The sequence below is a fragment of the Lepisma saccharinum genome, chromosome 23, assembly GCF_977018435.1.
Source record: "Lepisma saccharinum chromosome 23, izLepSacc3.1, whole genome shotgun sequence".
NCBI lineage: Eukaryota > Metazoa > Arthropoda > Insecta > Zygentoma > Lepismatidae > Lepisma > Lepisma saccharinum.
In genome coordinates this window covers 59,508,366-59,535,259 of record NC_139251.1, presented here as the reverse complement: position 1 = coordinate 59,535,259, position 26,894 = coordinate 59,508,366, and the positions used below count along the sequence as shown (strand labels likewise).

General features: G+C 38.6%; 1 protein-coding gene across 1 annotated transcript; it reads right to left on the bottom strand.

Annotated features, from left to right (window-relative positions):
* Positions 1-296: 296 nt before the first annotated feature.
* Positions 297-21,256, bottom strand: LOC145977684 (uncharacterized). The gene is made up of 7 exons (XM_083109899.1): positions 21,201-21,256; positions 17,911-18,004; positions 13,734-13,913; positions 8,908-9,055; positions 6,487-6,654; positions 2,600-2,775; positions 297-617 (listed from the first exon to the last, which is right to left on the bottom strand). The coding sequence occupies exons 2-7, from the start codon at positions 17,970-17,972 to the stop codon at positions 512-514; spliced, it is 840 nt and encodes a 279-aa protein (XP_082966025.1). The 5' UTR covers positions 17,973-18,004; positions 21,201-21,256; the 3' UTR covers positions 297-511.
* Between the last annotated feature and the right edge of the window lie 5,638 nt (positions 21,257-26,894).

Below are 26,894 nucleotides of genomic sequence, written 5' to 3'. Positions count from 1 at the left end.
ACAATACGATTGATATTTAAAATCGCACAAAAATATAACAGTAATGTACAGTCAGCGGCAATATAAATGGGAAACGTGGATCCTGAAATACTCACTTTGCCACAACGTGTTATGTAAGTTGCCTAATTCTAGGCCATTGAAAATTTCCTATTAAATTCCACTTATCGCGCTAGCCAGGAGAGACACATACACCCTTGCAGGAAAGTGACTATTTCAGGATCTGATTTTTCCCAATTCTATTGCCCCTGACTGTACATAAAGCACATATAAACATTAATGATATTAACAAGACAATGTGCGTTTAGTGGTTGTCGAAATTATATTCCTGATTTATTACACATTAAGATGTACATGAAAAATATAATTTAGCAAACTTCGGACAATGACTTTCCCATTAACCCAACATCAAGTATGAAAAATAGTATGGTATTCGAAAACAATTTCAATGGAAAGATAAACCAAACAAAGAAATGCATATATTATCCCTGGGTTCCACTTGTGTAATCTGGATTCATCTTCTCTGTGGCTGTTCGACACCCTCTGTGTACGTCTCCACTACTTCCACTTTCTCCGCTAGAATTTCTGTGTCGCGCGTGTTCAACCAGTAGCGATCAGTCCTAAAAAACAGTAGATTTAAAAGTAAAGTTCTCTCAAACTTTGCATGTCGATATTTATCGGCAATAGATTATACAGTAATAGATATGATTTCAATCTGTTGCCAATTCAGAAACCGCACATTCTACAGAGTGATCACAAACTTGGCGTACCCTATTTATTCTCGACAATACGACGGTTATGGCTGAATGCTTGATATTTAATCATACCTGATGGTTTATACTCTGTTCCCGGAATCTGTGGACCAAGGCCCCGCATAGAGGCATAGAAAGGGGGGGGGGGGGATCGAGTGGGCAGAGCAAAGCAGTACACGATGCTCGAAGGATGGTAACTGCAGTCGATTTCCCCCCTCCACTCAATCACGTTCCCTCTCACGTGTTCATTGGTGTAGCCGTCTCGCGTCACTACTTGCTCAGAGACTTATTTTCGTTTGCTTGCTTAACAAATAACTCGGACAAGGTATGCGAAGGGTCAGTTTCGTAGCACAACCGAATCCTGCGTCATGTCCTCTCACACGTCGCGTTTCTATGGTGTCATTACCTTCATAAGACCTTTCCCGCGCGGTGGATTATAAGAGTTTCTAAAGTTTCTTTAGCCTGGCCTCCAAGAAGTCCCGACCTCACCTCTGAAGATTCGTCAACGACAGAGCCAGAAGTAACAGGTATGGCGCAACGAACGAGTTACGTTCAGCTGTGGGAGATGCCTTCCCGCACGTCATCACGCATAATTCCTCAAAACATCTGACAGAACATGACCCACAATTCGGCTGTGCCACGAAAATGACTGTCTCCATAACGATCTTTTGTCCATATGAAGCACTTAACCAAGAACCATGGTAGTGTTGAAAATAGAAAATAGAAAATAGAAATTCCCGAAAATGTATTCGAGAAACTAAAAACCAGAAGGGAAATACACAACTACAAAACAAGAGGAACAGCGAAACTTGAAATCTTCAAACACTCACTGGAAATTTTCAAATCGTCTTTTACACTTTCAGCGGCAAAAACATGGAATGAACTTCCGCCCTCCATTACCTCCCCCCCCCAGTCCTAACAAATTTAAGAATAACCTAAAGAATTTTCTGCCTCGCCAATCCAATCCAATCCTTGACAAATCTACAACTATATTGTAATATTTACGTATGCGTTGTTCTATCGTATCTCACAAAACTACCATAATCATGTACATCAATCTCAACATCCGTGCGTGAATGTCCTGTTCAGAAATGTTTAGTATGTGTGTTTTAATGTGTGTGTGTGTGCGTGAATGTGTTTTTTTCTCTCTTTCTTTTTTACGTGTTGTCTTGATTTTTTTTTAAAATCTCATCTTTGTTCTTACCTTGTAACCATTTTTTATTGTATTTTCTTCTCTTTTTTATGATTTTGTTTATGTACACTAGGTAAATGTCAAACGGGGTTAGGTGGGAGAACAGCCACAGGCTGAACCTCGCCCTTTAATAAAGAAAATTTGAATTTGAATTTGAATGGGGCACGTCCACTTTGTGACCACTCTGCAGAAGTGTGAAAATTGATGCTGTATTGTCCGTTTATAGCGAAATGGCCTCGGTACATATTCGTACACACTCATAGTCTACATGAGAACTCTCCAAAATCAGAGACTTGTCAGACCGAAGAGAAAGTCGACAAGCGATACGTGTCGCTTGGAAACGAACATTCGGTGACGTAAAGGCGGCCGGAGCGTGGTGCTGAACACATCACTTCCAAAATGACCGAGATCGAGAATTATGTGGGGTCCTACTCCCACATCCCCTATGGCACGGTGCTATATACACGGTAAATTTTACCTTTACATTCTAACGCTCGGTTCTAAACTTCACTGCACTTCAATATCGTCTAGCGTTACAACATTTCTCAAGGTCAAACCGAGTATGATCTTGATGCTCGAGTAAAAATTCAGTCCGATTACTTTTTGAGTCTTCCTTGTGAGTAAATAAATTATGAAGGAAGACTGAACTGCAACTTACTTCTTTCGGGTTTGCAAAGGCTGTGAAGAATCGGTCTTATACTCCACCTTGACATCCGTGCCAGGGCATTCGATGTTATGGCTTATAACGCACCTGTCGATGCAGTTGCCTGAGAGCATATCGTTCAAAATCCCTGCCTTAACGGCGCTCTGTGCTACGTCAATTGCTCTCTTTTCCTAGAAGATAAAAAATGCATTCATGTTAATAGTTCAATTACAAATACAGTTGTAGACATAACCTTAATAATGGACACGGTGAAAAATAACTGGGTTATGCCGAGGTTGTTTTATGATCAACAATGATCTCAGCAGCCTTGGACATCTATTGGGTGGCAACTTGCCAGGCAAATAGACTGAATTGATGCAATAGAACAATTTCTCAAGATAAAGCCTAGGAATGCATTCCTGCAATAGTATTTCTATTTGCAGACTCTAAGTAATTTCTTTACCTTTAAGTGGTATGATATTTCCTTACATGTTAGATCTTTTGTCAATAACATTGATAATTCAAAACACACTAAATAATTACGTATTTAGCTAATTACTGTTATTTTCTGTAAAATCTATGTTTTACAATTTTTACGATCTTGACGAGATTTTTTGCAGATGGCTGATAAGGTATCCCGGGTTGAAACATGGTACTCGTCAAGCATGGCTGATATTACAGTCAGATGATCAAGTAAGATCGTTGAATTCAAAACCGAATTTACTACAATTTTCGTCTGCGACTTGGTCGGTTTAGACGCACGATTTTACCATACTTTTCAAATAGAAGAAAATACAATAGGTGCTGCCATCTATTTTTATTTTTTTAAAGCATTGACAGCATGGTGTGAAGTGTGTTTACCCTGTAATAGCATAATTACATGAACTATGATAAATGTAGTTTCGTGGCTTCGCTTAAGGATTACATAGAAATGGCAAAGCGTCTTCAGCTCATACAATTTAGACATGGGTGAAAAGCTTTAGACGCAAGGTGAAGAACACGTTCTCTCATTACAAGTAACTGGATAATTTAGAGTTACTCAGTAGTTAACATGGCACGTTCGAAGCCAGATATTCCATGTTCGAATCCTGGATTAGTCATGGTCGTTCAAATGTATTGATATTTTCGTAATTGGCGCCTCTTTTCTGTTACTTTGGCTAATCGAAACCATGATGATAGGAGAAATTATATGAAATTGACGAAGGTTGATTGATTTGGTTTATATTACTTCGCTTCTCTGCTACTTTTAGTAATCGCGAAGCTGAGGTTGAGTGATGATATGATGAAATTCATATATTGGCACTCACAAGGAACACCCATGAATGTTCGAATCATGTACCCCAGGCGTCCCTAGTGCGATGTGCTAACCACTACGCTACAGAGACCGGTCGAAATGCATGAAGAGACACTCAGAGTAACACACAGGCCGAGACTCGAACCAGGAGACTCCGATTGTAAGATTAAAAGTCGACCACTTAACGGGCTTGAGTCGCCTAATCATTTGTCTACGCATTCAGATGCTTCATTGTTTCATCTTCACCGCATGGTTTAACATAAGAAACAGAAGAGTTACATAAAATAATCCCATTTTCGTGACGGGGTTTTTCTATGTGTACTTAGGTCTACATAAATAACCTCTTGTAAATTTACAATTCAGTATATATATATATGGGGTGTTCTGCGTTCGATACCCGGTAGAGGCACGTAGTGGATCTTGATACCACTCTAAACTGTATAAGTAATCAAGATTATTGATTATCCTATATGTGAAAAAGTAGACTTAACGCAAAAATTCAAATAGTAAATAAACTGCATTCCGACAGTAAAATAGACTTCTAACATTTTTCTACATTGTGATTATTTTACGCTGCTTTTTCTGTCTCTCTAGGTTTGTCACGGCGATAAGGATGAGTAATGAAGTGATGAAATAAACCATGAGACAAACACGCAAATACATTACGCAGGATTCGAATCTAAGAGATCTGACGTCATAGCATCTCTCCTGATTTTAACACGTGAACCATAGATATCAAGGGGCCCTCCTATACTAAATTTTACTTTCTAGACCAACTTATACACTGCCCGAAGATCTCTGGAGCAAGCGAACGAAACCAAGTCTCTGCGCAAGACGGTCCCCAGCAATGAACACGAGAGAGGGAACGGGATTGCGTGGAGGGGGAAAGGGACCATTGTTACCAGCCTTCACAGCAGCGTGTACTGCTTGGCTGTGCCAATTCGATTTCCCCCCCTTCCCTTCCGCTATGCGTGGCCGTACTCCAGAGATAACCGTGACAGAGTATATGTCAGATGATTAGTGTTATGTGTGTGCCAATGAATCGGGAGAGTTTGCAACACTGTGTATAGTTAGTTGTTTCGTCAGAGGGAATACGTGTCTAGCGCCATCTTGCAGAGCCTGCTGTACCATTCAGTTATGATGGATTGGTAGAACAGGAGACAGGGCGCATCCGTTTTAAAAGCGTGTTATATAAACAACAACGGGGATGCCTGATCACAGATTATCTCCACGTGTGATTATTTTCTTTGAGGTGCGTGAAAACTAAAGTCTTTCAGATATCCTCACGCACCCTCAATGAACTTAAAAGTCAGATTCATGAAGAGCTGGTTCAAATTCCTACCCAAATACTGATGTAGTGTGTCCCTATTTGTATCTTCTTTTGGTATTTCTTCCCTTATGTATAAAGCAGTTTATTTTGTATTAATTGTGTATGTTTTCTTATGCATTACGTGTTATTTTATCTTGAGAGTAGGAGGAACAGTTTGTGTTCAGCCAGTCGAGAGGACTCTAGACTGTTCCCCCCCTTCCCCTGCGAATCATGACACGCCATGAGCTAGGGAAAGAGGGGACTGTCCCTGGCTTGTTCTCTTGGGAATATCAAACTGCAGATGGCACAGAAAAACACACGAATGGAAAGCCGACAGGTTAAAGATTTCATTGGCAGGCGGGAAAGTCGAAACTTCCATTTGATTAGCCGTAACGTAACTTGAAGTTGTTCCGTTTCTTTTTCTCCATAGTGAATACATGGGATTCTGAAAATTCTTAATCATCATACTTTTCAAACATCCTATCTAGTAGCGTAATAAATAATCAACATTAAAAGAAATCCGCTTCCTCTTGCAACATGGGGAGAAATTCATACTCTCTTGTTCACCGTTTCCTTTTTTCATTAGCAGTGCCCATTGTACAACTGGTGAGAACCTGTCACCCTTCGCCTCAAGTGTGCGTTTAAGTGGAGCATTTAACAGAGCCAGATGCATTACCAAACCTGTGTGTGTGTGTGTGTGTGTATATATGTATATATATATATATATATATATATATATATATATATATATATATGCGAAGCCTAAAGTCTAGAGAATAAAATACAGGAGGAAAACCGATCAGAAATTGTTAATAAATTATTCATATGAGTGAAATGATGATGGTGATGCTGGAGTTGGCAACCTGATTTCTTATGAGTTGGCAACCTGATTTCTATGAGTTGGCAACCTGATATCCTATGAGTTGGCAACCTGATTTCCTATGAGTTGGCAATCTGTTATCTTATGAGTTGGCAACCTGATTTCCTAGGAGATTGTAAACTTATTTCTATTCATAGCCTAGGACCACGTGACATAGTGAGATTGCCCAGTACACGCCACTGATATATATATATATATATATATATATATATATATATATATATATATATATATTACTACATTTCACATATCTTATTTTCTTTGGCATTTTAATGCAATGGATAGTCCTTTAGAGTTTAAGGCTCTAGGCTGTAGTAGACTCCTCAAGCAACTCCCTATGTCCGCGTCTGCTCGTTCTACAACTTTAGTCGCTAAACCTTTCTCTTAGTTTCAACTTTCAACCAAAAGATGGCACTGACCGTCATCTCCGAACACCATTGGCTCTCCAGAACTCCCATGGCGGAGTATCCTCCGCTTCCGAGAGCGTAGTACGGTAGTTTGTGGGAGCTCCCAGCAGGATACACTACTTGCAGGTGGCTGCCTGTGACGTCAACACCCCCAACAATCACCGCTATGGGAAGACGGCCCTGGAAAATGCAATGGAAACATGTGGGAATATTTTTTGCACTTGCTCGGGCTCTCTCTCTCTCTCTCTCTCTACATGTATGTCTCGCACTTTATCTCTGTATTACACAGGGTATCATTCTAATGGCGCCCACAGACCACGGACATCAAAACAAACACCTTTTCTACATTTTTCTCGTTGGTGCATTATTTCTTCGCTGCAGTCGTTCAAAGAAGGCCACTTTGCCGCCTGAATGCTGGCAACCATACACAACATTTGATTGCATCTGTGACGTCATATCCTGTTGTGAAGCGATGCGTTCCAGGGTTGCCAGGAACACACATATTATGTTAAAAATGACATAGCTACAATCAGCCACATTATGCAAAGTAAAAACGAAAAAGAAAAAACACGTTCTGTAACCCAACAGGAAGTAAACAAACGATACGAAAAATGGTAGAAAGAAAATATAATTCAAGTGGAAGTGGTCATATCGAATTTTGTCTCAGATTACATGTCAACTTGCCTAGTTACCAAGTTGGCATCTACAATTTAGTCTATCCACTTCGTTCTTCTGATACTATAGTTGTCTGTGACACACTGAACAGATGACAAAATAGAAATGAAAGAACTCAAAATTCTAAAGGTAAGCAACAAACATTATAATGTATATTCAGGGCATTATGAGGCAAGTGACAAAGATGGTTGAAAAGCTGGGATATAAGTAGTAGTAATACAAGCTTTCCGACGACTGTGTTTATCTACGCACCGGATACACATGTAATAGTTTGCAACTGTGAACAGGGCAGTGTATTCGCTACTGATTCATAATTAGATTGTTACTGTGATTGTACGTGTTTTAGTCGTAATGTAACAAAGTGAACCTCTGATACTTCCGTTATCACCACAAGGCATCTGGACACAAACCTGTAGATATAAAACTTGCAACGAGATTTGGAAATATTTGACATGTAGCTGGGCGTAAACAGCCACATGTAAGCTCTAAGTCCAATATAATTTATTGTTGTTGATATTTGACATGTAGGCTCAGACAAAATCCGATATTGAATACGTTTTTACCATTTCTCATATCGTTGGTTCATTTCCCCCCTTACCCTGAGATAACTGCTGATCTTCTGGCTGGTAGGCTATGATACAATCAAAGTTGTGTTGGGTTGCCAGCATTCAGGCGACAAAACGGGCTTTTCTGAACGACTGTAGCGCCGAAATGATGCACCAACGAGAAAAATGTTACGGAGAAAAATTGTTTGTTTTGATGTCCTCTATACGTTTCCATGGTCCGAGGGCACCCTGTATATATACTTTATTTTCTCTCCTCTATCACTCAGTTTCTCTTTCTGTCTCTTTAATACTCTATCTTTCTCTTCTTTCTCTATTTCTCGCTCTCCTCTATCACTTTATTTCTCTATCTCTGTCTCTTTCTTCTTCTCCCTATTTATATCTCTCTCTCTCTCCATCTCGATCACTCTGTTTCTGTTCTTGTTCTCTTTGTCTCTCTTTCTCCCTATTTATATATCTCTTTTTCTCTCCTTCTCTATCACTCTGTTTCTGTACTTGTTCTCTCTGTCTCTCTTTCTCCCTATTTATATATATCTCTCTCCTTCTCTATCGTTCTGTTTCTCTTTCTGTCTCTTTATTACTCTCTCTATCTTTCGCTTCTTACCTCTCCCTTTCTCTCTCTCCTCTATCGCTTTCTCTTTCTCTGTCTCTCTTTCTCCTTCTCCCTATTTATCTCTTTCTTTCTCCTTCTCTATCACTCTGTTTCTGTTTCTGTCTCCTCATTAATCTCTCTCTCTCTCTCTCTCTCTCTCTCTCTCTCTCTCTCTCTCTCTCTCTCTCTCTCTCTCTCTCTCTCACACACACACACACACACTAACACGCACAAGGCTGATGGTGTCCCTTCTGGACACGATTCTGTTTTCCTGAAGATAATACGGCATTTTGAAAGTGGATCAAATGAAAACCTTCATTTTCTTTTCGCTCTTCTTTCGTGTAGGATGGCAGAAATTTACCATACTCAGCACAGAATCCTTTCTCATTTACACATATTAACAGTGTTCAGTAACTGACTGGATTCCAGAAAGAAATATTATTCGGGTTGCGCATATTTGTATACAAGCTGAAGTGGTTGGCATATGCAGGGATGTTAAATATTCTTTATCCGGAAAAAAAGCAGCACTATTTGTGTCTGGCACACATAAATTAAGGATATATAGAACGAACCGTTAATCCGATGCTTTATGGATTTACGCACCTTGAATCTGTAAAGGATCCGTTTAAACATCTGCGTAGGTGACGAAACACGGGCAGAGTGATTCTCGTTCAGCCAATCCAATTCTAACTGGGCTCTCACTAATTCGGACACCCTTTCGAGGTCGGCAGAACAACCGGCCCCGCAACAGCTGCAAGAAATAGAATTAAATTATAGCTGCCTAACCAATTCGGACACTCTTCTCATGTCAGCAGAAACATATGCATCACAATAGCTGTTAGAAAGAATAAAATTAGAATTAAAGGAAATTATATGCAGTTTAGGAAAACAAATAGAAAAAAATTTGCATTGAAATAACATTTAATTATATATTGAAATGAATTTAAATAAAATTATATAAAATTCAAAAAAATATCGAAATTACTATTCTCCTGAGAATCACAGCTGCGGTAGAATAGAAACCAATGCTTTGACACAGGCTCCATTGTGAATAAATTCACTTCAACTCTGTATAAACAAGATAACTTTGTTGAGTGAAATATTTCTCAAATGCTCAGAATAAGAACGGAAAATAACAATTTTGGAAAATCCCTTTTCTCAATTTCTCAGTTTATCTGTTATCCATGTTTTAACCTATGACTTGACTGATTTCTTCAAAAACAAATATCTAGTTTCATATTAATAATCTGTTACTTTTAATTATTTATATTCTTATTTATTTAACCTTAACATATATTAAAATTATTTTTTATAATAAACGGTTGTAGAGTTGCTAAATATTAGAAGAGTTGAACTGTTTGTTATCTTAATAATTAATTGAAAAATTCCGTGACATAGAGCGCAACATGAGACGGGTCAAGGGTTCGAATCCCAACCTGGACATGGGTGTTATTTGTGAGTGTTCCTCACATATCACCACTCATCATCATCTTCGCGATTAGCCTGGAAGCGATGGTAAACAATAAAAATCGTGAAAAACAGACACCATGATATAGGCTAAAGAATCAAGGTAGAATTGAGTTTAACTTCAGGCTTGCCAACAGATGTCTCGTCGATCGATATATAGCAAGAGTTTTCTGAAATCCGAATATTTTGGAGTAGGTATAAACTTTTCAATAGAGGTAATAGAGCAACACTCACTTCTATAAAATATATCATATAAATAAAGGCAGTAGACAAGGTAGACAACAAAACTTCTAATAGCCTTACGTATTCGGAGTAAGTACTATATAGTATTATTTCATGAACTGTACATCAATCTAAAACACGGAAAATAGTCTATGCATTCTTCAATGTTTATTGTTTAGTTTAATTATCAGGCTATATGCTGTTTTTTGGAGGCGCATATCATTCTCATTGAACTATACCATGGTCTGCCTAAACACAGGACAATGAAATTAGGCGGGTGGCCGAAGTTCGCGCTGTTGCTAAGTCGAAGCACAAGTCCGTGTGTTGGGAGGTTTAAGAGAATGAAAGATCTCGTTGTAGAGTTGGTCTTTGTAATGCGTGTGATACAAACTGACAGTATTTGCTCCAAAGGTCAGGGATGACACAAAAGTGCCCCGTAGAGAGGTCGGCCTGACGCTCGAACTTGGCAACGCAGCCCGGTTGACGTTGCCACACAGTGCGCGGGAACCAGCGACTTTTGTCCCGCTCTCGCTTTGCTTTTGCAATATGTGGCAACAGCGCAATTCTGCCCAGCCACCACTTTTCATGCCCGTGCTGAAATAAGACTTGCACTAGTAGCCATGACATTTGCATGCGTGCGTGTTTAAAGTTTGTTACATTTTAATAGGCGGGTGAAGGCCACACTCTGCAACATTACATCTCTTGAGAATGAGCAACTCGAAACCATTGTTACCTTCAACTCTCACGGCATATCTGTGTTGCCTGTATATCGTGTCACACCCGGATGTCTGGTATCTTTTTATGTAGGAGCAGTAGGTGGAGAGAATTGTAATGTTTTCAAAAACGGAAGAAAAGGATCCGTGACTGCGTGTTTTGTTCAAACAGCACGTATTCAATTCTGCATAAGGTTCTTGTTTGTTGAAGTCGTAATGAACCTACCTCATTCAGTTGGTCGAAAGATCATAGGGTGGGGTAATGTGTACGTTTCGTATTTCGTGGTGGCAAAGTGTGATGTTTACTTAAATTCTGAGATTATATTCAGCCTACGGAAAAGAACAGGTGAACGGAAATTGTGGTTCGACTCAATGGCGGATTTGGCGGGAGGGGTACGGGGCAAATGCCCCTCCCTAAAGGGATTACTAAATTGCATAAGAAAATTATTGATGGCTTTGTATTACAAGAAATGTATGAGCAATTCCTTTCCAGATAGTGAAATAATAATTCAAGATTTAGCACAAAAACATTAATCTGGAGTAAGTTTCGCCTGAGGAAATGAATTTTCAACCTTATCCCTTTCAATAAATAATATTCAATGCAAACCACTTAAAACTACTTCAATTTCGCGACACTCTACTAATGCTATTAACTCATAGTCAAAGGATCCTAGATTCGTTTTCAGGTAGAGTTAAATTGTAAAGTAGTTCGTATTCCACTCAAGGACCAGTTCCAATTAGTTTGTGACCACAAATTGGATCTAAAACAAACCTATGTAATTCTCTTGATTTCGATATGTACACACACACACACTGAGGCCTGTGTATATATAAGTGTGTGTGTGGTGTAATTTTAGGCTGTTATAGAATGTCCAAAAATCTGCACATTTATATTTCAAGTGTCACATCTTGTCATATACTTAATACCATATTCTGTGACCCTCCCAGAAATTTTCTAGATTAGCCGATTGTCCCACAAGGATTAAGTAGGGTCTCCCCGATGGCGTAGTGGTAACGTCGTCCCTTGTTCGATGCTCGGTGGAGGCACATAGTGGTTCGGAAACTCACTTTAAAGTATGGATCCAGCACCGATTAGCCTCTCTGTGCATAAAGTGGACTTGAAAAACTAATCAATCAAATCAACAAAGTTTAAGCGACAGAGTTAGAATCAAGTACTTAATATTCCAGTGTGATATCAAACTGAGCAATCCGTTGTATATGTGGGATATAAGGGGTGACACTTTGTGAAGCCACCCACCCACTTGTCAACCTCCCTTCCACTTAGTACACCCTGATCTGCATGGTTGTACACAACCGATACCCTGGCGTCTGGACTCACAGCCAGCATACATCTCTGTGGGGCCCGCGTTGTGTCGTCAATGAATATTTGTGATTGTCCCGTAATCCATTTCATCATATCATCATTCATCCTCATCTCAGCGATTATCCAAAAGTGACAGAATAGCCAAGTGAACTAAAGCAAATCAATTAGTCAATCAACCGTTATCTACAATTTAGAGAAGATTCGAACAGATTGGTTTAGTGGAAATCACTACCTGGCTACTGGCAACACTGCAACCAGGCCATTGTGTTTGGAGAAGTAGAAAGAAGTAGAGTGAATGTTTGTGATCGATAGAGTTTTGGGACTTGTTCTCGTAGAATTTCACACAGTTGATAGATTATGAATAGTTTGTAGAAACCCTGGGCTTTTTGAAGCTGCTTCATTAAACCCTATCGCTTACTTAGTCCATCATATTAAATGTAAGAAATACAACTGTCATTATTCTGAGTTACAAATGTTAATAATATATAAACGGCGATCATTTTCTATGGAGGGATTATATTTGTAGCTCTTTGTGAAAGATAGAGGGCAGTAAAAATTGATGTGAAGGAATTTAAAAATAAGGAAACTGTAGTTCACATGAAGCCCTAAACGGAACAAACAAAATTGTTGGTAATTCTGCCACAAGAAGCCGAAGAAATATTTGCTTCAGAAAGCAACTGGGCAAAACTATGAAAGCTGGGAAATGTCTGTAACTCGTTTATTCTATTGTTGACATTCGTACTTACTTATTCTGGATTAGGAAAGATTGTTTAACAAGGGATTATTGTTGGTTCCTTTCTCGCTTCCTGAACACTCAAAATGGCGGGCAATTCTTGGCTAGCGTTGTGTTTCAAATGGCAAAGCAGTGTTTCAATCTTCTGAACAGAAAAATTCCCACATAGCCCCGAAAACCATTCGGGTTCGTATGACCATCCACGAATAGCCCCAAAAACCATTCCCGCCAAAACCATACCCGCATAGCCCCAAAAACCATTCTGGATCGGATAACCATCCACGAATAGCCCCCAAAACCATTCACGATAGCCCCACGCACCATCACGGTAAGGTTAGGTTAGGTTGCTTTAGGTTGGACAATATAGTGAAAAAATTGTGTGTTTGGAAACACTTACCGGGGATTACGTCATCATATGCCGGCAACATCCAGTTCAAGTACATGGATGGTAATGCAAGCAACAGCTTTCGTGCATCGGACGGACATTATTATAGAAAAATACATGATTTAGCGGCCAAATACATTGAAAAATGCGAGAAAACACTTTTAAGACCTTCCGAAATTACAGAGAAACTCAATTCCGTAAGTACTTTCTCCTGTAAATTTGAAGAAATCCATGCTATCCACCCCGGCTATGACATTTTTACCAGCAACTGTTTCGCAATTAATTAAATATTGTCCGGCAGAGCGCAAACTTGAAGAAATAGCCACTTACTACAATTTGTAGGAAAACCATGGATACATTAGTGCGTAGTTAGAGATCGGTTAGTTATTGAACTCTCCAGCCTAACCATTGTGTATTTTTGGAGGAGAAGGAAAAGGTATTTAAAATCCTTCCTTTGACTCATTCCCTCACAACAGGTCGCTAAATGCAGGAGCTTGCCCCGAATTGATACCTTTCTGGAGATGAGGCCTGTTCGAGAAAGGTACTTAATCAATTTTTAGGAAATTCTTATCAGAAATTACTCACTAAATGTTCGGTGCCAGCTTGAAGATCTTGCGGCTGTCCTTCTTGTATATTGTAGCTCCCTGCGTGGCGCGTGTATCCGCTGCTAAGATGACGCCCTTGTCGAATGTGAGGCCAACTATTGTTGTGCCTGTTGTGACTATCGCAGGAGGGAAGAGGCCTTTCTGCATTAGATGTTCGTTTCTGTAAAGAAGGTAGATTGTTATTACGCCTAACAGGTCTTTGAAGTACGATGCATTGTCAAAGTCCGTGAAGAGTTTCCTGCAGGGACGACCTTGGACGGACCTTGCTGCATTGTTTTGTATTTATGTCGCTTTTACTCTGGAACCTCGGTTACGAGGTGAGGTATATTGAAGAACGAATATATATATATATATATATATATATATATATATATATATATATCACACACATACATATACATTTCTCAGGATCCAGATTTATATATTATAAATATAAATATATAACCATGACTGCAACTTAGCTATGGAATGAGATATTAAAACATTTAATTTATTAAATAGCAGTTTTCTCCTGCCCACGCTGTTTGCAGCGGTGAAACTGACCCACAGTCCACGTGCTTTTATATAGCCACTCGCTTCTGCTCCCTCGCCCTCTCTGCTTCAATCGGGAAGAAAACACGGCCACAGAAGGGTGCAATGGACAAGGATCAGTGGCGTACATAAAGCAGTATGTAAGTTCCTTAAATAATTTACCAAAAATCTGGTTTAGAAGCTTGTTTTAATAGTTTGCACAATATACAGGGTGTCTCATAAGTATTAGCGAAAACTGACACACGTGAAAGTACACGATAATAGAAGCAAAAAAGTCTGAGTAAACATGGGTCTGCAAACGAGCCGTTTTCGAGATAATCGCGAATGTGTGATTACAAGCCGCCACTGACTTCATTGTTTGTAAACGTCGTCCTAGTTGGTAAAATGCTAATATTCTGTGCGAATATCTGGTTACAAGCCGTCATTGATTGTATTATTGTTAAAATAAGTAGAATGTTCAATAAAAGCAATGAGATCTCCTGATTTATCATACTGTGTTAAATGTATTTTACCAATAGGACGACGTTTACAAATAATGAAGTCAGTGGCGGCACGTAATCACACATTCGCGATTATATCGAAAACGGCTCGTTTGCAGACCAATGTTTACTGAGACCGTGTACTTTCTCACCAGTTTTCGCTATTACTTTTGAAACACCCTGTACGCTGAGCAATTACCCATATACTATTAAAGGTAAATGTTAAAAGTATATGAAAAAAAAAGTTTTAACTGTGTTAAACGCTGTAACATGAATACTCGACTGCTAGGATTCTAGGAACAAATATTGATGTAGAATTTTCATTCTTATCTTATGTTATCTGCAACCTAGCAATAGGGTCGAGCCTGGTCCACATTAATACCTGTTCCTTAATTTATCCATATTAACTTCCGACCTACTCACAAGTACTTTTCAAAGCTATACCCTGTCCCAGCTATTTGTGGAGAAAGGTCGCAAATCAGAGGCGCCAATTTTAGATACATTTTGGGGGATCAAGGTAAATTTTGGAGGACAAGATCGGAATAAACGATACTTTACATATGTAAATATACATAAAGTGTGTCCTTCTACGTAAATTTTGGGGGGCAGAAAGTGCCTTGCCCCCCAAAGTTGGTGCCTATGCCGCAAATACCGTCAGAAAAGGGGAGGAAATCGAGTGGGAAGAGCGAAGCAGTACACGCTGCTTCGAACGCTGGTAATTGCAGTCGCTTTCTCCCCTCCACGCAATCCCATTCCTTCTCACGTGCTCATTGGTTAAGCCGTCTCGCGTCATTACTTGTTTTCGTTCGCCTGCTCCAGAGATAAGTGGGACAGGGTATATATCTGGAAAGTGTGATAGTTCACCAATCTTCTTACCTCATTATTTGTATTTTGTATTAATATTTGTATTTTTGTTTTTTACCAGAGTGGCACGAATTTAGCCGGACAAGTAAATATTAAAAATTAAAATCCTTAAGGGGCCACACTTTTTGAAGACATCGGTAAGTTATCCTTGCTTCATCCAGGTAATTGGAATATTGAAGGTTAACGAGGCTCCGGCGTTTGGACTAGCAGTCAGTATAATCATCCATGGAACGTCCGTGCGTGTTTATGATTGTCCCTTCATTTATTTCATCCTATCATCATTCATCCTAAACTTCGCAATTAGCCAAACTGGCAGAAATGACAACTAAAATAAATGAAATGAAATTGTTGTTTTGCGTCGCATTTCTGTTCCCTTGACCAATCGCTACGACGAGGATTAGTGATGATAAAATGAAATTAATGAAGATACACTCACAAAGAACACTCATATACCGGTCGGGACTCGAACCTTGTAGGCGCGATAGATATTTGATATTTACCTTTCATATACCCCGCAGTGCTGCCTCCTAGAGGAAGATAAAGCTAACTACTGCTGCTATGCAATAGCCTGTGCAAAGAGATTTGGAATGCAGCTTCGTTGCTGTGTAAAGTTGTCTGTTCAGTGTGTGTTCTGGAGACTTGTGCGATTAACAACTTCAATTTATTTATTTATTAAAAATGTTAATTAAGAATGTTTATTATAAAATTTATTAAGAACATTATTAATGAAATACCTCGATTTCCACCAGGCAACATTATGGGAAAGTTCTACGGACTGCGCCATAAATATGGACGATGAAAAAGTCCATGTAGAGTAAAGCTTCATTAGGCTGGTTATTTAAGTATATGGTTTTATTATCTGCAAATTTTATTGTTATACGTACACAAGTCGTACCTTGGCATATTGCAGTCAGATTTCAATCAACAAAGCAGAAAGTGCCCTGAGAACGTTCAAGTTGAGTTTCTTCTTTCTAGCATTCTAAAATACACTTATCATATACTTTACGTTATCATATTCATTGCCCCGTCTAGTGCGCTGCACTCTTTGACACTAGGTGTGGTGCAGGTGTATCCCGGTGTCAGGTTGATGCAAATGATGTTCAACCATGTAGACGAATAGCGATGTTCAAGTACAGAAGATTCAGCAAATGCCTGTTTGCTGCTTTAAACGTTTTCATTTGATTAGTTAGCACGCACCAGGAAGTTGACGAGTCGGTGTTGCACCGTGTAATCAACTGGTCGTGTGAGTGCAGAGAGAGTCAAAAAGTGCAGCGAACTGGACGGGGCTACCAGAGGCGTCTCGCGAACGCATGCGTCAATTGTGTGAAAAGGACAGCTTGCTCTGCGACGACATTAATGATCATTTCTACATTCTAATTTCTTCATATAGGAGAAGTATTTATTTTACACGAGAGCGCTGAACTAAGCTTATATTACATTTCTTGGATCTGAAGTGACGCATGCATCAATTGTGGGAAAAGAATTATTACTTTCTTTCACATCAGATCCAAGAAATGTAATATAAGCTTAGTTCAGGGCTCACGTGTAAAACAGATACTTCTCCTATATGAAGAAATTAGAATGTAGAAATGCTCATGAATGTCGTCGCAGAGCAACCTGTCCTTTTTCCCACAATTGACGCATGCGTTCACGAGCCGACTCTGTTCCTAGTTAACCTTGGCGTAATATATTTTTATGCTGTCACCAGTGATGTGCCGTAGACTATAAATTTACGTCTACATGCGTTGTCTACACGTAATCTACGAAAAGATTATATTGGGTTGTAGTTTACATAGACTACGTAGACAATCTAAAGTGCATTGAAATTAATTTTCAAGGCTTTCATGAAAGGAAAGTGACCTTTTCAGCTATATTGGTTCCTAACCAAATGAAAAGAATCCCATTTACAACAAAATGTCTCTTCTCTTCTATCATCAACTATGGAAGAAGATAAATAGTATGCAAAAAACAACAACAGATGGCAGTCGTGAGGCTAGAGTGGTCTTTTTCATATAAAACACTAGAATATTTCCTATGTTAGGTTTCTTCCTAGGTGAGAAATTGTTCGAATTTGGAAGAAAGAGTATGAAAAGTTATCTTCACACATCAGCAACTGATATGCAGTATAATTTTCTTTTAATTCCACGGCGCCCTTTGTTAAGTTATCACCTTTCGCCATGTTGTTTACATAGATTACGACATCTGCGTGTATAAAATAGTCTACGTGTAGAATGTAGACTATCGTTGTTTACGCGTAGACGCACATCACTGGCTGTCACTCACCTTTGAAAGTTATCGAAGCAAAACCCTGTCGGTGGAATATCTGGAGCAAGATTGAACGCCATGATCCTCAGCTGTGTTCTTGATGACCTGGTTCCTGCAATCATAACAATTAATGCATTTGTAATTGTGGCTAAACGACCTACAAGGCAGAGAGTTTAATCTTGTACCTCTCCCGCCACTCGGTGCTCTGTCGTCTGCTGGAAGTCCTTGGCAGCCAGCACGTGATCGCTTACACCCAATAACAAAAGCGCTGGATACAGCACGTGCTTTATCTCTACCAGTCAGAGCTCGTCGTTTCCCACATTCACGGCTGAGGGGAGGGGGAAGGTAGCCCACACGTAGGGAGCAGGTATTTAAAATGAAAAGGTTTTGATTGGCTGATTTTTGTTGTATAGCGTGGTCTTTCTTTCAAGTTTAGCTAATCGCAAAGATGAGGATGAGCGATGATATGGTGATATTGGTGAAGGCACACACATAATGAACACTTATGTCCAGGTCAAGAATCGAACACAGGACCAAGGTTGTTAAAGTTCCAGGAACTACATAAGATGAATTATATTATATTAAATTATAATTAGAAATGATACCACGAAAATTTCCCCCTTATTAATCTTTCATAAAATTCTGATGGGTTTTCTTGGGTTCCGTAACAGGACCGAAACATTTTCTCTCGGACAATTTAAATGCGGTCAAAGTTTCGTATTGTTTCATTGCATTTGATCCGGAAATAAGGTTCTTGGACCGAATTGTAGTAATTTGAAGATAAAAAGGTTATTTGCGATGCAGAACTCATTTACGATTGGTGAATTTCCCTCCCGGACCGGAATTAAATTTCTTTAAAATACCTGGACCTTGAACAACCCTGCACAGGACCCCTGGCGTCGTAGCGCCCTGCGATAACCACTCCGTCAGAGAGCTCGGCTCAGATGGCAAAGGGAAAAGGATTTGCCCTTTCGTAGGACTCTTGCAACAGCACGGACAATCGCCATGTTTGCACCAAACATACGTTTGGTAACAGATGACAGATCACTCAGTGGCGGGAACTGTACCGAAGTACACCTACTAGCCTCGTTTAGTTCGCTGCACTATTCGACTCTCTCTGCACCGGTGCGTCTCGTTGGTTACACGGTAGAACACCGAACTCGTCTACTTCGTTGGTTTGGTGTCAAGTAGTGTATTTGGTGTCTGCACCGTTTGCACTACGTTCTGGAGCGGTGTAATGTGTGGTGTATTGGTGTATAGTCACATGGTGTGCGCTAACTAATCAAATGAATGCTTAAATCAGCAGACAGACATTTGTTGACGTAGGCTACTGACCTATATATTAATATATAGTGTGCGCATAATATAACATGATGCTCTACGTATCTCCAAATTTCTTCTTCAAGTGATCTCCAATGTTCTGGTAAGTGCCATAATAGCAGGTCTCACATAATGTATTTTATACACTGATAAATATACTGAAGTATTTACAAACTTTCTGTTTGTAATACTATTTACCCAAAATTATGATTCATTAACAAATTACGTACTTCGCAAACATTGTTAGAACATTTCAATGTCGTTTGCAGAAATTTAGAGCATCAACATTCTCCGCTTGCATTTCGAAGTCAGGGTAAAAAAAAGGTTTTTTTTAAAAAAAAAATTATGTGGATTTATCATTGTGTTCACGTTGTGAAAAAGTTTCGTACCAAATACAAAATATAGAGAAAAATGAAAATTTCGGCTTCTATATGTTTCATCTAGAAAATCTAGAACGAAACTTCGGTAAATGTCTGTTATATCCGAGACACATTTCTTCATTTTTACAGAAGAAACTACTTACGGAAATGAGTTTCTGTAGCATTTTGAAAGTTCGTGGAGGTATTTTCTCACCATACAATGCTGCACAACAAGAAATAATCACTTTGGATATAATAAACTTGCATTTTGTGCAAAGCGACAACATTATGCCGTTGTTTCCATTATGTACCCACAGATGGCGCGAGCGTCGAAAGTCACGCGGTCTCGCCAGTGTTTCCAAACGTGCCTTTTTTCTACGAGAATTTTAAAGCTTACCTAACCTAACCCAACCTACATAACCTTGCCGGAAATGGTCCGTTGGGCTATCGGGAATGTTTTTTGGGGCTATCAGTCAATGGTTCGTGGGGCTATTGTGAATGGTTTTTGGGGCTATCGTGAATGGTTTTTGGAGCTATCGTGGATGGTTTTTGGGGCTATCCGTCAATGGTTCGTGGGACTATCGTGAATGTTTTGGGGGGCTATCGTGAATGGTTTTTGGAGCTAACCGTCAATTGTTTGTGGGGCTATCGTGTATGGCTTTTGGGGCTACCCGTCAATGGTTTGTGATGACATAATGAACACGAAAGTAGTTATTTTTCGGTTAAGAAGATTGAAACACTGCATACCCACTACAAATCGACAAAACACAAGCACGACGCGCGATGATCCACAGCTGTGCGCGCCATATTATATGTTCCGCAACGGAAGAAAGGAACCAAAGGAATTACTCGTAATGTGAAAATCGAAGTTATTTTCGTTTTAAAAGCATAATGGCACCTTCAACTATGTTCCGCAATACACAATTGGTAAGTACGAACCATCCGACACACAAAATATCCGATTTTAACGTATCTCCGATATAACAGACATTTACCAAAAACTTCAGTTCTGACTTGTCACTCATATCACTTGGGTATTTGGGTTGTAAGATATTAATAAATACTAATTAGATCAAATACATAGTTATATAAGTTGACACCAGATGGTGCGTTATCATGCTACAGCATTTTTAACTTTTGTGTTGCAAAGAGTTTTTATAGGCACGTTCCTCAAATTATAATGTTTTATTTATTATTGGAGAACAAAAACTCTACAGTTCTTCCAGCTAGAGTAGTCAATGTCTCTTTTGAAGCCGTATATTTAGTGTTTGCTTCTGACTCGATATATTGTTCAACTGTAATGAAATTAGCAGTCTTCATTGTAATAATATGGTAATAATATAATGTATAATAAAGATAATATAGACATCTCATTTTCAAACTTTCAGAACGTAATAGTTGGAGTTTTATTTTTTATTCATTAATAGTTAAATTCATTTAGTAGAAATTCAGGTTACAGTGCATATTTGGCGTTGTGCGCATGTACTGTCGGCTTTCACGTGTTCAAAATTGTAAGCAAATATAAAAGAAACAAGTTGCAGGTACGTTTAAGGAATAGGTGATACTAGTAAAGTTTATTGGTATTTTAAATATTAAAAAATACAAATTAAAACAAAATGATAAACTTACCAAGTTGGATAGGAATAATGTTTCTAAGTATTATGGAAAGCCAGTTTATTGTCAACTTTTTCTATTGTTTGAATGATTATAACGAAACAATTGTTGAACAGTCTAGTGAAGTCGAAAGTTAATTACTACCAGTGCGAAGAGTAACTTTTATCTTTGCTTTTGGACATGTTAATAAATCTGCTCCTTTATTGAACAGACAGATAATAAACACTATATTATTATTATTATTATCATTATTAATATTAATAATAATAAAAAAATAATACGTTTCTCTCTCTAACCTTTTCCTTCAATTTTCAGTTTCAAAGAATTTTTGCTCACCATTCACCATGGCATTTTCAAATTCTATTTGACTACCATAGTTTGTTAGTTTTTTATGGAATTTATATAAACATTTATTGAATATTTACTAGAGTGCTTTACATCATTTATGAAAAAAAAAATTCATCAGTTCGTTTCTTGTGCAAGGGTGTAATGTGTCAGTGACGAAATGAGAAGCTTTCCATTAAGTTTGTAACTGTTACTCTTTTGTAGCCCATGGTAACGAACACATAAAATATTTCTAAGTATTTCATGATGATAGTTCGATGTAATGTGAGATGTGATGTTTCAAAGTACGAATTACCTAATTAAGAAATAATATTTGGTAAACATTGTTTTCCAAATGCCACAAGCAAGGATGAAATTTGGCATTTTTTTGTGCTAATGTTGCTTGGCCCCTGTAAGAGACTGGAGGGGGCTGGCTAATCTCCAGTGGCGTCGCCAGATAATTTGGTTTCGGTGAGCTCAAGGCTGGAAGAAATATCTCCAGGACGGCTGTGCTTCGGTGGTCATTCTCTCCTTTCTTTTCATCATCTTCTATCTCTCTTTCTACTTCCTTTTCCTATCTTTTTCTTCCTTTGTTTATTTTTCTTCGTTTCTCTACTATTTTCCTCTTTCTATCTCTTTCTTACTCTACAGTTTCTTTTGTTTTTATAATTTCTTCTTTTCCCTGCTTCTATCTCTTCCTTTCTCTATTATTAATTATATTTTTATCTCTTTCTTGGTCTACTGTAACTATTATCCTACCTAAGCATATACACTTCTTTCTACCTTTGGTTCTATCTGTTCCTCTCTAATATTCTCTTTCTTACCTTCTTTGCTTCTCTATCATTATCTTCCTTTTTCTATTTCTTGGTATATTGTTTCTTTCTTTCTGCATTCCCTTTTTCTCTTCTCTTGTTCTATCTGTTCCTCTTTCTCTGTTTCTGTCTTTGTCATTTTCTCTTCTTCCTCCTTGCTCTACTATTTCTTACTATTTACTTCTTTGCTGTTCTCTTTTTATCTATTCTTGATATCATTCTCTCTATTTCTTTCTTTCTCTGTGCAGTGGTAGCGCTCTCGCCTTGTAATGAAGGGGTCCAAGGTTCGATCCCGATGGAGTGCTGTTCAGATAGTGATATAAATTTTAGGTTCCAATTAGCTTCTTTGGTCCCACCCCATTAATTCCACATTTAACTTCCTCTGCTGCTCATGTACGACAGTCAATTGTCGATAACCACTTCAAGAAAATTGTCATGACACGGTTACGAAGTTAGAGACCTTAGCTGGTCTCTAACCGAGTGTGCCATCTCTAACAACACCAACGTCAATCTTCTCCGTGTAACATCAACTGACGTGTAATTACAGTACCATTCTTTTCGTTATTTAGCGTAGCTTTCAACAATGTGTGCCTACCATTCCGCCATGGAAGTCTATCCTGTTGGACCATAATGTTGGTAATGTTCTATTTCTCATCTGGCGAACCTGCCTTGGCTCGATTTGTTAATTGATTTCGTTACTTCCCCAAGCAAATAATAAGCATATCATTTAAAAAACTAACAATGTGGTTCAATCGGATTAAAGACCTGGAATAACTACCTTATTCTTTACCATGGATATTAGGGGAAAACGCAGTTCTTTTATCTCAATGATACCCAGACGTTCTGTTTAAAAATATATAAATATACTTATTTATTTCGTGGATTAAATATATACAAATAATTACATAAGAAATGACATGATCCTCTTTAATTAAAACACTGTAATATATATATATATATATATATATATATATATATATATATATATATATATATATATATATATGTATATATATATATATATATATATATATATTAAGAGGTTGGTACGCTTGCCTAGACCAGCAGTACTAGTTCAAAAATGGTTAAAAAATGTATCTAGCTTGTCACTAGGATGCATACATGACATGTTTCTGTAATTCCCTTCCCTTCTTGTTTATAATGAAAAAAATGCCTGGCAAAAATAGAATAAACTTAATTGAAATTACAACTAAAATGCGCTTTTCTTGAAATTATATACAAACAAAACTGTTATGATTCTTTTTCCACCCTGTCACAGTCCCTTTAATCCCAGATTAAATAAAAACCGGACCCTTGACAGTGTCGAATTTACAAATTTAAACTAATAAATTCGCGCAACAAGTTACTTAGCTTTTCGGAAATGCATAGACACATACTGTACTTGAAATTAAACGTGTGCGCCTACCCAGCGTCGAATAACATGGTTACCTGGGGGAAACCCTGGGGGGTAAAGGCGGTCAGGGGCGTGATGCTGATCACATCACCCCCACTCACGACCGGATCAAGAAAGTGTGGGGCGTTACCCCCACACCACCTATACGCCTTCATGGCGTGGTGCTATGCACAGGGGAACACTTTACCTTTTTTTTTTACCCTTAATCCCCTCGGATACGACGCTTCTCTAAGAATAATAACAAATGTCCACCGAAAACTAAGCGTTGGCTTGTCACCAAACGAATCAAGAAAATATGCGTGGACTTATCTATGGAATTCGATGAAAGCAAATGGTTGATCCGTGACCGCTAGCCATTTGACTAGCCCAGCCACTCTACCGGCACCGAGAGAACCTTCCAAAGGCCCCCCCTCGTGCCCCAAAAAGTAAGAATGCCAACCCCCGTTACTCAATCGGTTCTTTAATATAGGCGATTCGGAAGAGAACAGTAAACGGGACTTTTTTCAACCCCCTTCAGGTTGAAAGGACAAGTTTTTAAAACTAACAGCCTTCTGCAAGCTGGCTTTTCGGCTTCACGCACGCCATCCCTACAGCAAGTTGCATTGGAAACTGCATAAAAAGGAAGTGTAGCTGTCACCAAAAAGGTAACATTGAACATGCATAAAAACAAATAAAAAAGGATCTTGTAGTGATTCTATCATTACAGCATACGTATACTGTAAAGTTCAAAGTTACATTAACACAAAATGTCCAAAAAAGTTTACTCTCAAAAAGATCTTGGTGTTATCTTCGGCGTTAAGCTAAACTTTAATAGCTAATCGCAACGATGAGAATGAGTGAAGATGAAACTGATGAAGGGACACTCGCAAAGAACACCCATGCCCAGGCTAGGATTCGAACCCGGGACCTCTAGCGTTGTAGTACCCTGTAGGCCCTGTAGTACTATAATGTATACATGTACAATGAAGTTCAAAGATACATGACCACAAATTGCTCAACTTGAATTTCAACTACTTAGTTGAAAATCGAGTTGGACAATTTATGTTCATATATCTTTAAACTTCATTGTACATGAATAAATTAAACTATGTTGCCCGCATTTTCAATTGTCTTACTCCTTTTCTGTCTAGCGTTCCTTTTTCTCCTTTTGTTTCCTTCAACAATCCTCGACATTCTTCCGGATTGGCGGGAGGGCAGAACGCTGTCAATATTGGGTTCTTAATAATGCAGGATCAACTCTCATGTATCAGGCTCCCCAACAATTTCATCCAATTTCCCGAAGCCCAAAGAATAAATATTTCAATCAATTTTCCACTGCCTAGACATCCTCACACTTGCACTCACGGTGGATTTTCCAAAGATGGTGGAAGAAAACAATGGCTTCTAGCGCGGTGCACTCTGTGTATATCCCGACGCGCATTGCATTCTGGTCATAACAGCTGGAAACGATTAATCGTTATGAACTATTTACGAAGGGTTGTTTGGCTTCGGTGTCATGTAGCGGGACGGTGTCTTAAAGATTCAAGATGGTATCTAGCTGTACCGTGTTGCCCTCTACCTGTAGAATAGCATATGTATGCAAATGGCCGATACAACTGCACTTAAATACGTAATATAGTAAACCCAGGTGCTTCAAACTTCTCTATTTCTAAGGCTACGAAAGAATGCAAAGCAGAATCGCGAGTAATGGATACTAATCTAGGAAAGCGCAGAAAGTATTGTAAAGGGGGTGGGGAGGGGATTGATTTGGTTTTTGTCATTTAGCATCGGATGCAACGTTTGGCAGATGGCGACGAAACGGATGAGTAATGATTGATTGAATATATTTATTATACTTCGCGTTTCTTCCACTATCTCTTCCTCCTTCTTCCAACTCCCCATCTTTCTCATCTTTTCTAACTTTGCTGTTTTGCATTATCTTTCCTTATCTTTCATTTCTTCCTAATTTCTTCTTTCCCCTTTCTTCCCACTACTACTTACTTTGCCTTTTTTGCATTCTCTTTCTGTATCTTTCATATCCATCTCTTTCTTTTTCTTCTTTCTCCCAACTTTTTCTCTTTTCTAAATTTTCCTGATTGCATTCTCTATCTCTATCTTTCATTCTATCTCTTTTCTCCTTTCCTCTTTGTCCCCACTAGACATCTTTCTCCTATTCTCTAACTTTGCCTTTTTTGTATTCTCATCCTCTTTCATTTCGTTCTCTTTCATCCGTTCCCCTTCTTATCTCGTTTCCTCTCTTCTTCCATTTATTCTATCTTCCTTTCATTTTTTTTGCCTTTTGGCTACTTCATTCTCCGTCCTTGAGTTTCTTCTTCAAAGGCAGAAGACAAGTATTACCGCCGCATGAAAGAACAAGCCCTCTCTTCACCTAAGAACGATGACGTGACACGAGATTTGGGAGCAGACAGCCGCAGACATGGAGAACGATTCTTCATCTCAATTTCATGTTTGCAAGAGTTCTTCGTCAGTGAGGATTCCACCGTCGCTATAAGATAAACATGCAGCCGTGTTCTCTGACAGACATGAACTTCAGAACGACATTCTTATAGTATTTCATTTTTCCTCCGCTCCGCCTTGAATGTCATAGGATGTAAGTGACACAGTTAACAATAGCGGAAGAAAACAAAACAAGGTAGGTTATATCCTGTGAAAATAAAGCTCGTGCACGATAAACACGACACGATGATTTACAAGATGTGGATTCATATATCTTAAATCCGCCATAAATGTATGTAGATGAAATATTATATCGTTTTTATATTTATTACTCATCACTTACTAAGTTCAGATTATACTAAAAATCGAGAAAGCGTATAGTTATAATTATCATAGAAATCACAATAATATTTATGTCAAACCAAGTACTGGATAATAGTAGTAATAATAATAAAAATAAGAGTAAAAGTTTTAAAAATGGAACGCGTAATATTTTCAAAACACTTCATAGCTACATCCACAATGGGTAAGTGCATTTCTTGAGGAGGTTGGGATGTGTCAGTAAGAACATGAGGAAGATTGTATCATGTTGGGTTGCCTACCCTGTCACAATTGTGCAATCATCTGATACGGCTAGGCATTGTTGCTACAGACTTTATGCAAGTATTGTTGATATCCTCGTGCATTTTTGCCAGATTTTGATCTGTCTTATCTTGGCAATGG

Bases quoted from the DNA above. Each gene is read 5' to 3' on its own strand.
- LOC145977684 (XM_083109899.1), bottom strand. From the start codon at position 17,972: ATGGCGTTCAATCTTGCTCCAGATATTCCACCGACAGGGTTTTGCTTC. The intron at 13,914-17,910 runs GTGAGTGACAGC...CCTTCTTTACAG, and splicing joins TGCTTCGATAACTTTCAAAG to AAACGAACATCTAATGCAGA. The intron at 2,776-6,486 runs GTCAGTGCCATC...TTTATCTTCTAG, and splicing joins AATGGTGTTCGGAGATGACG to GAAAAGAGAGCAATTGACGT.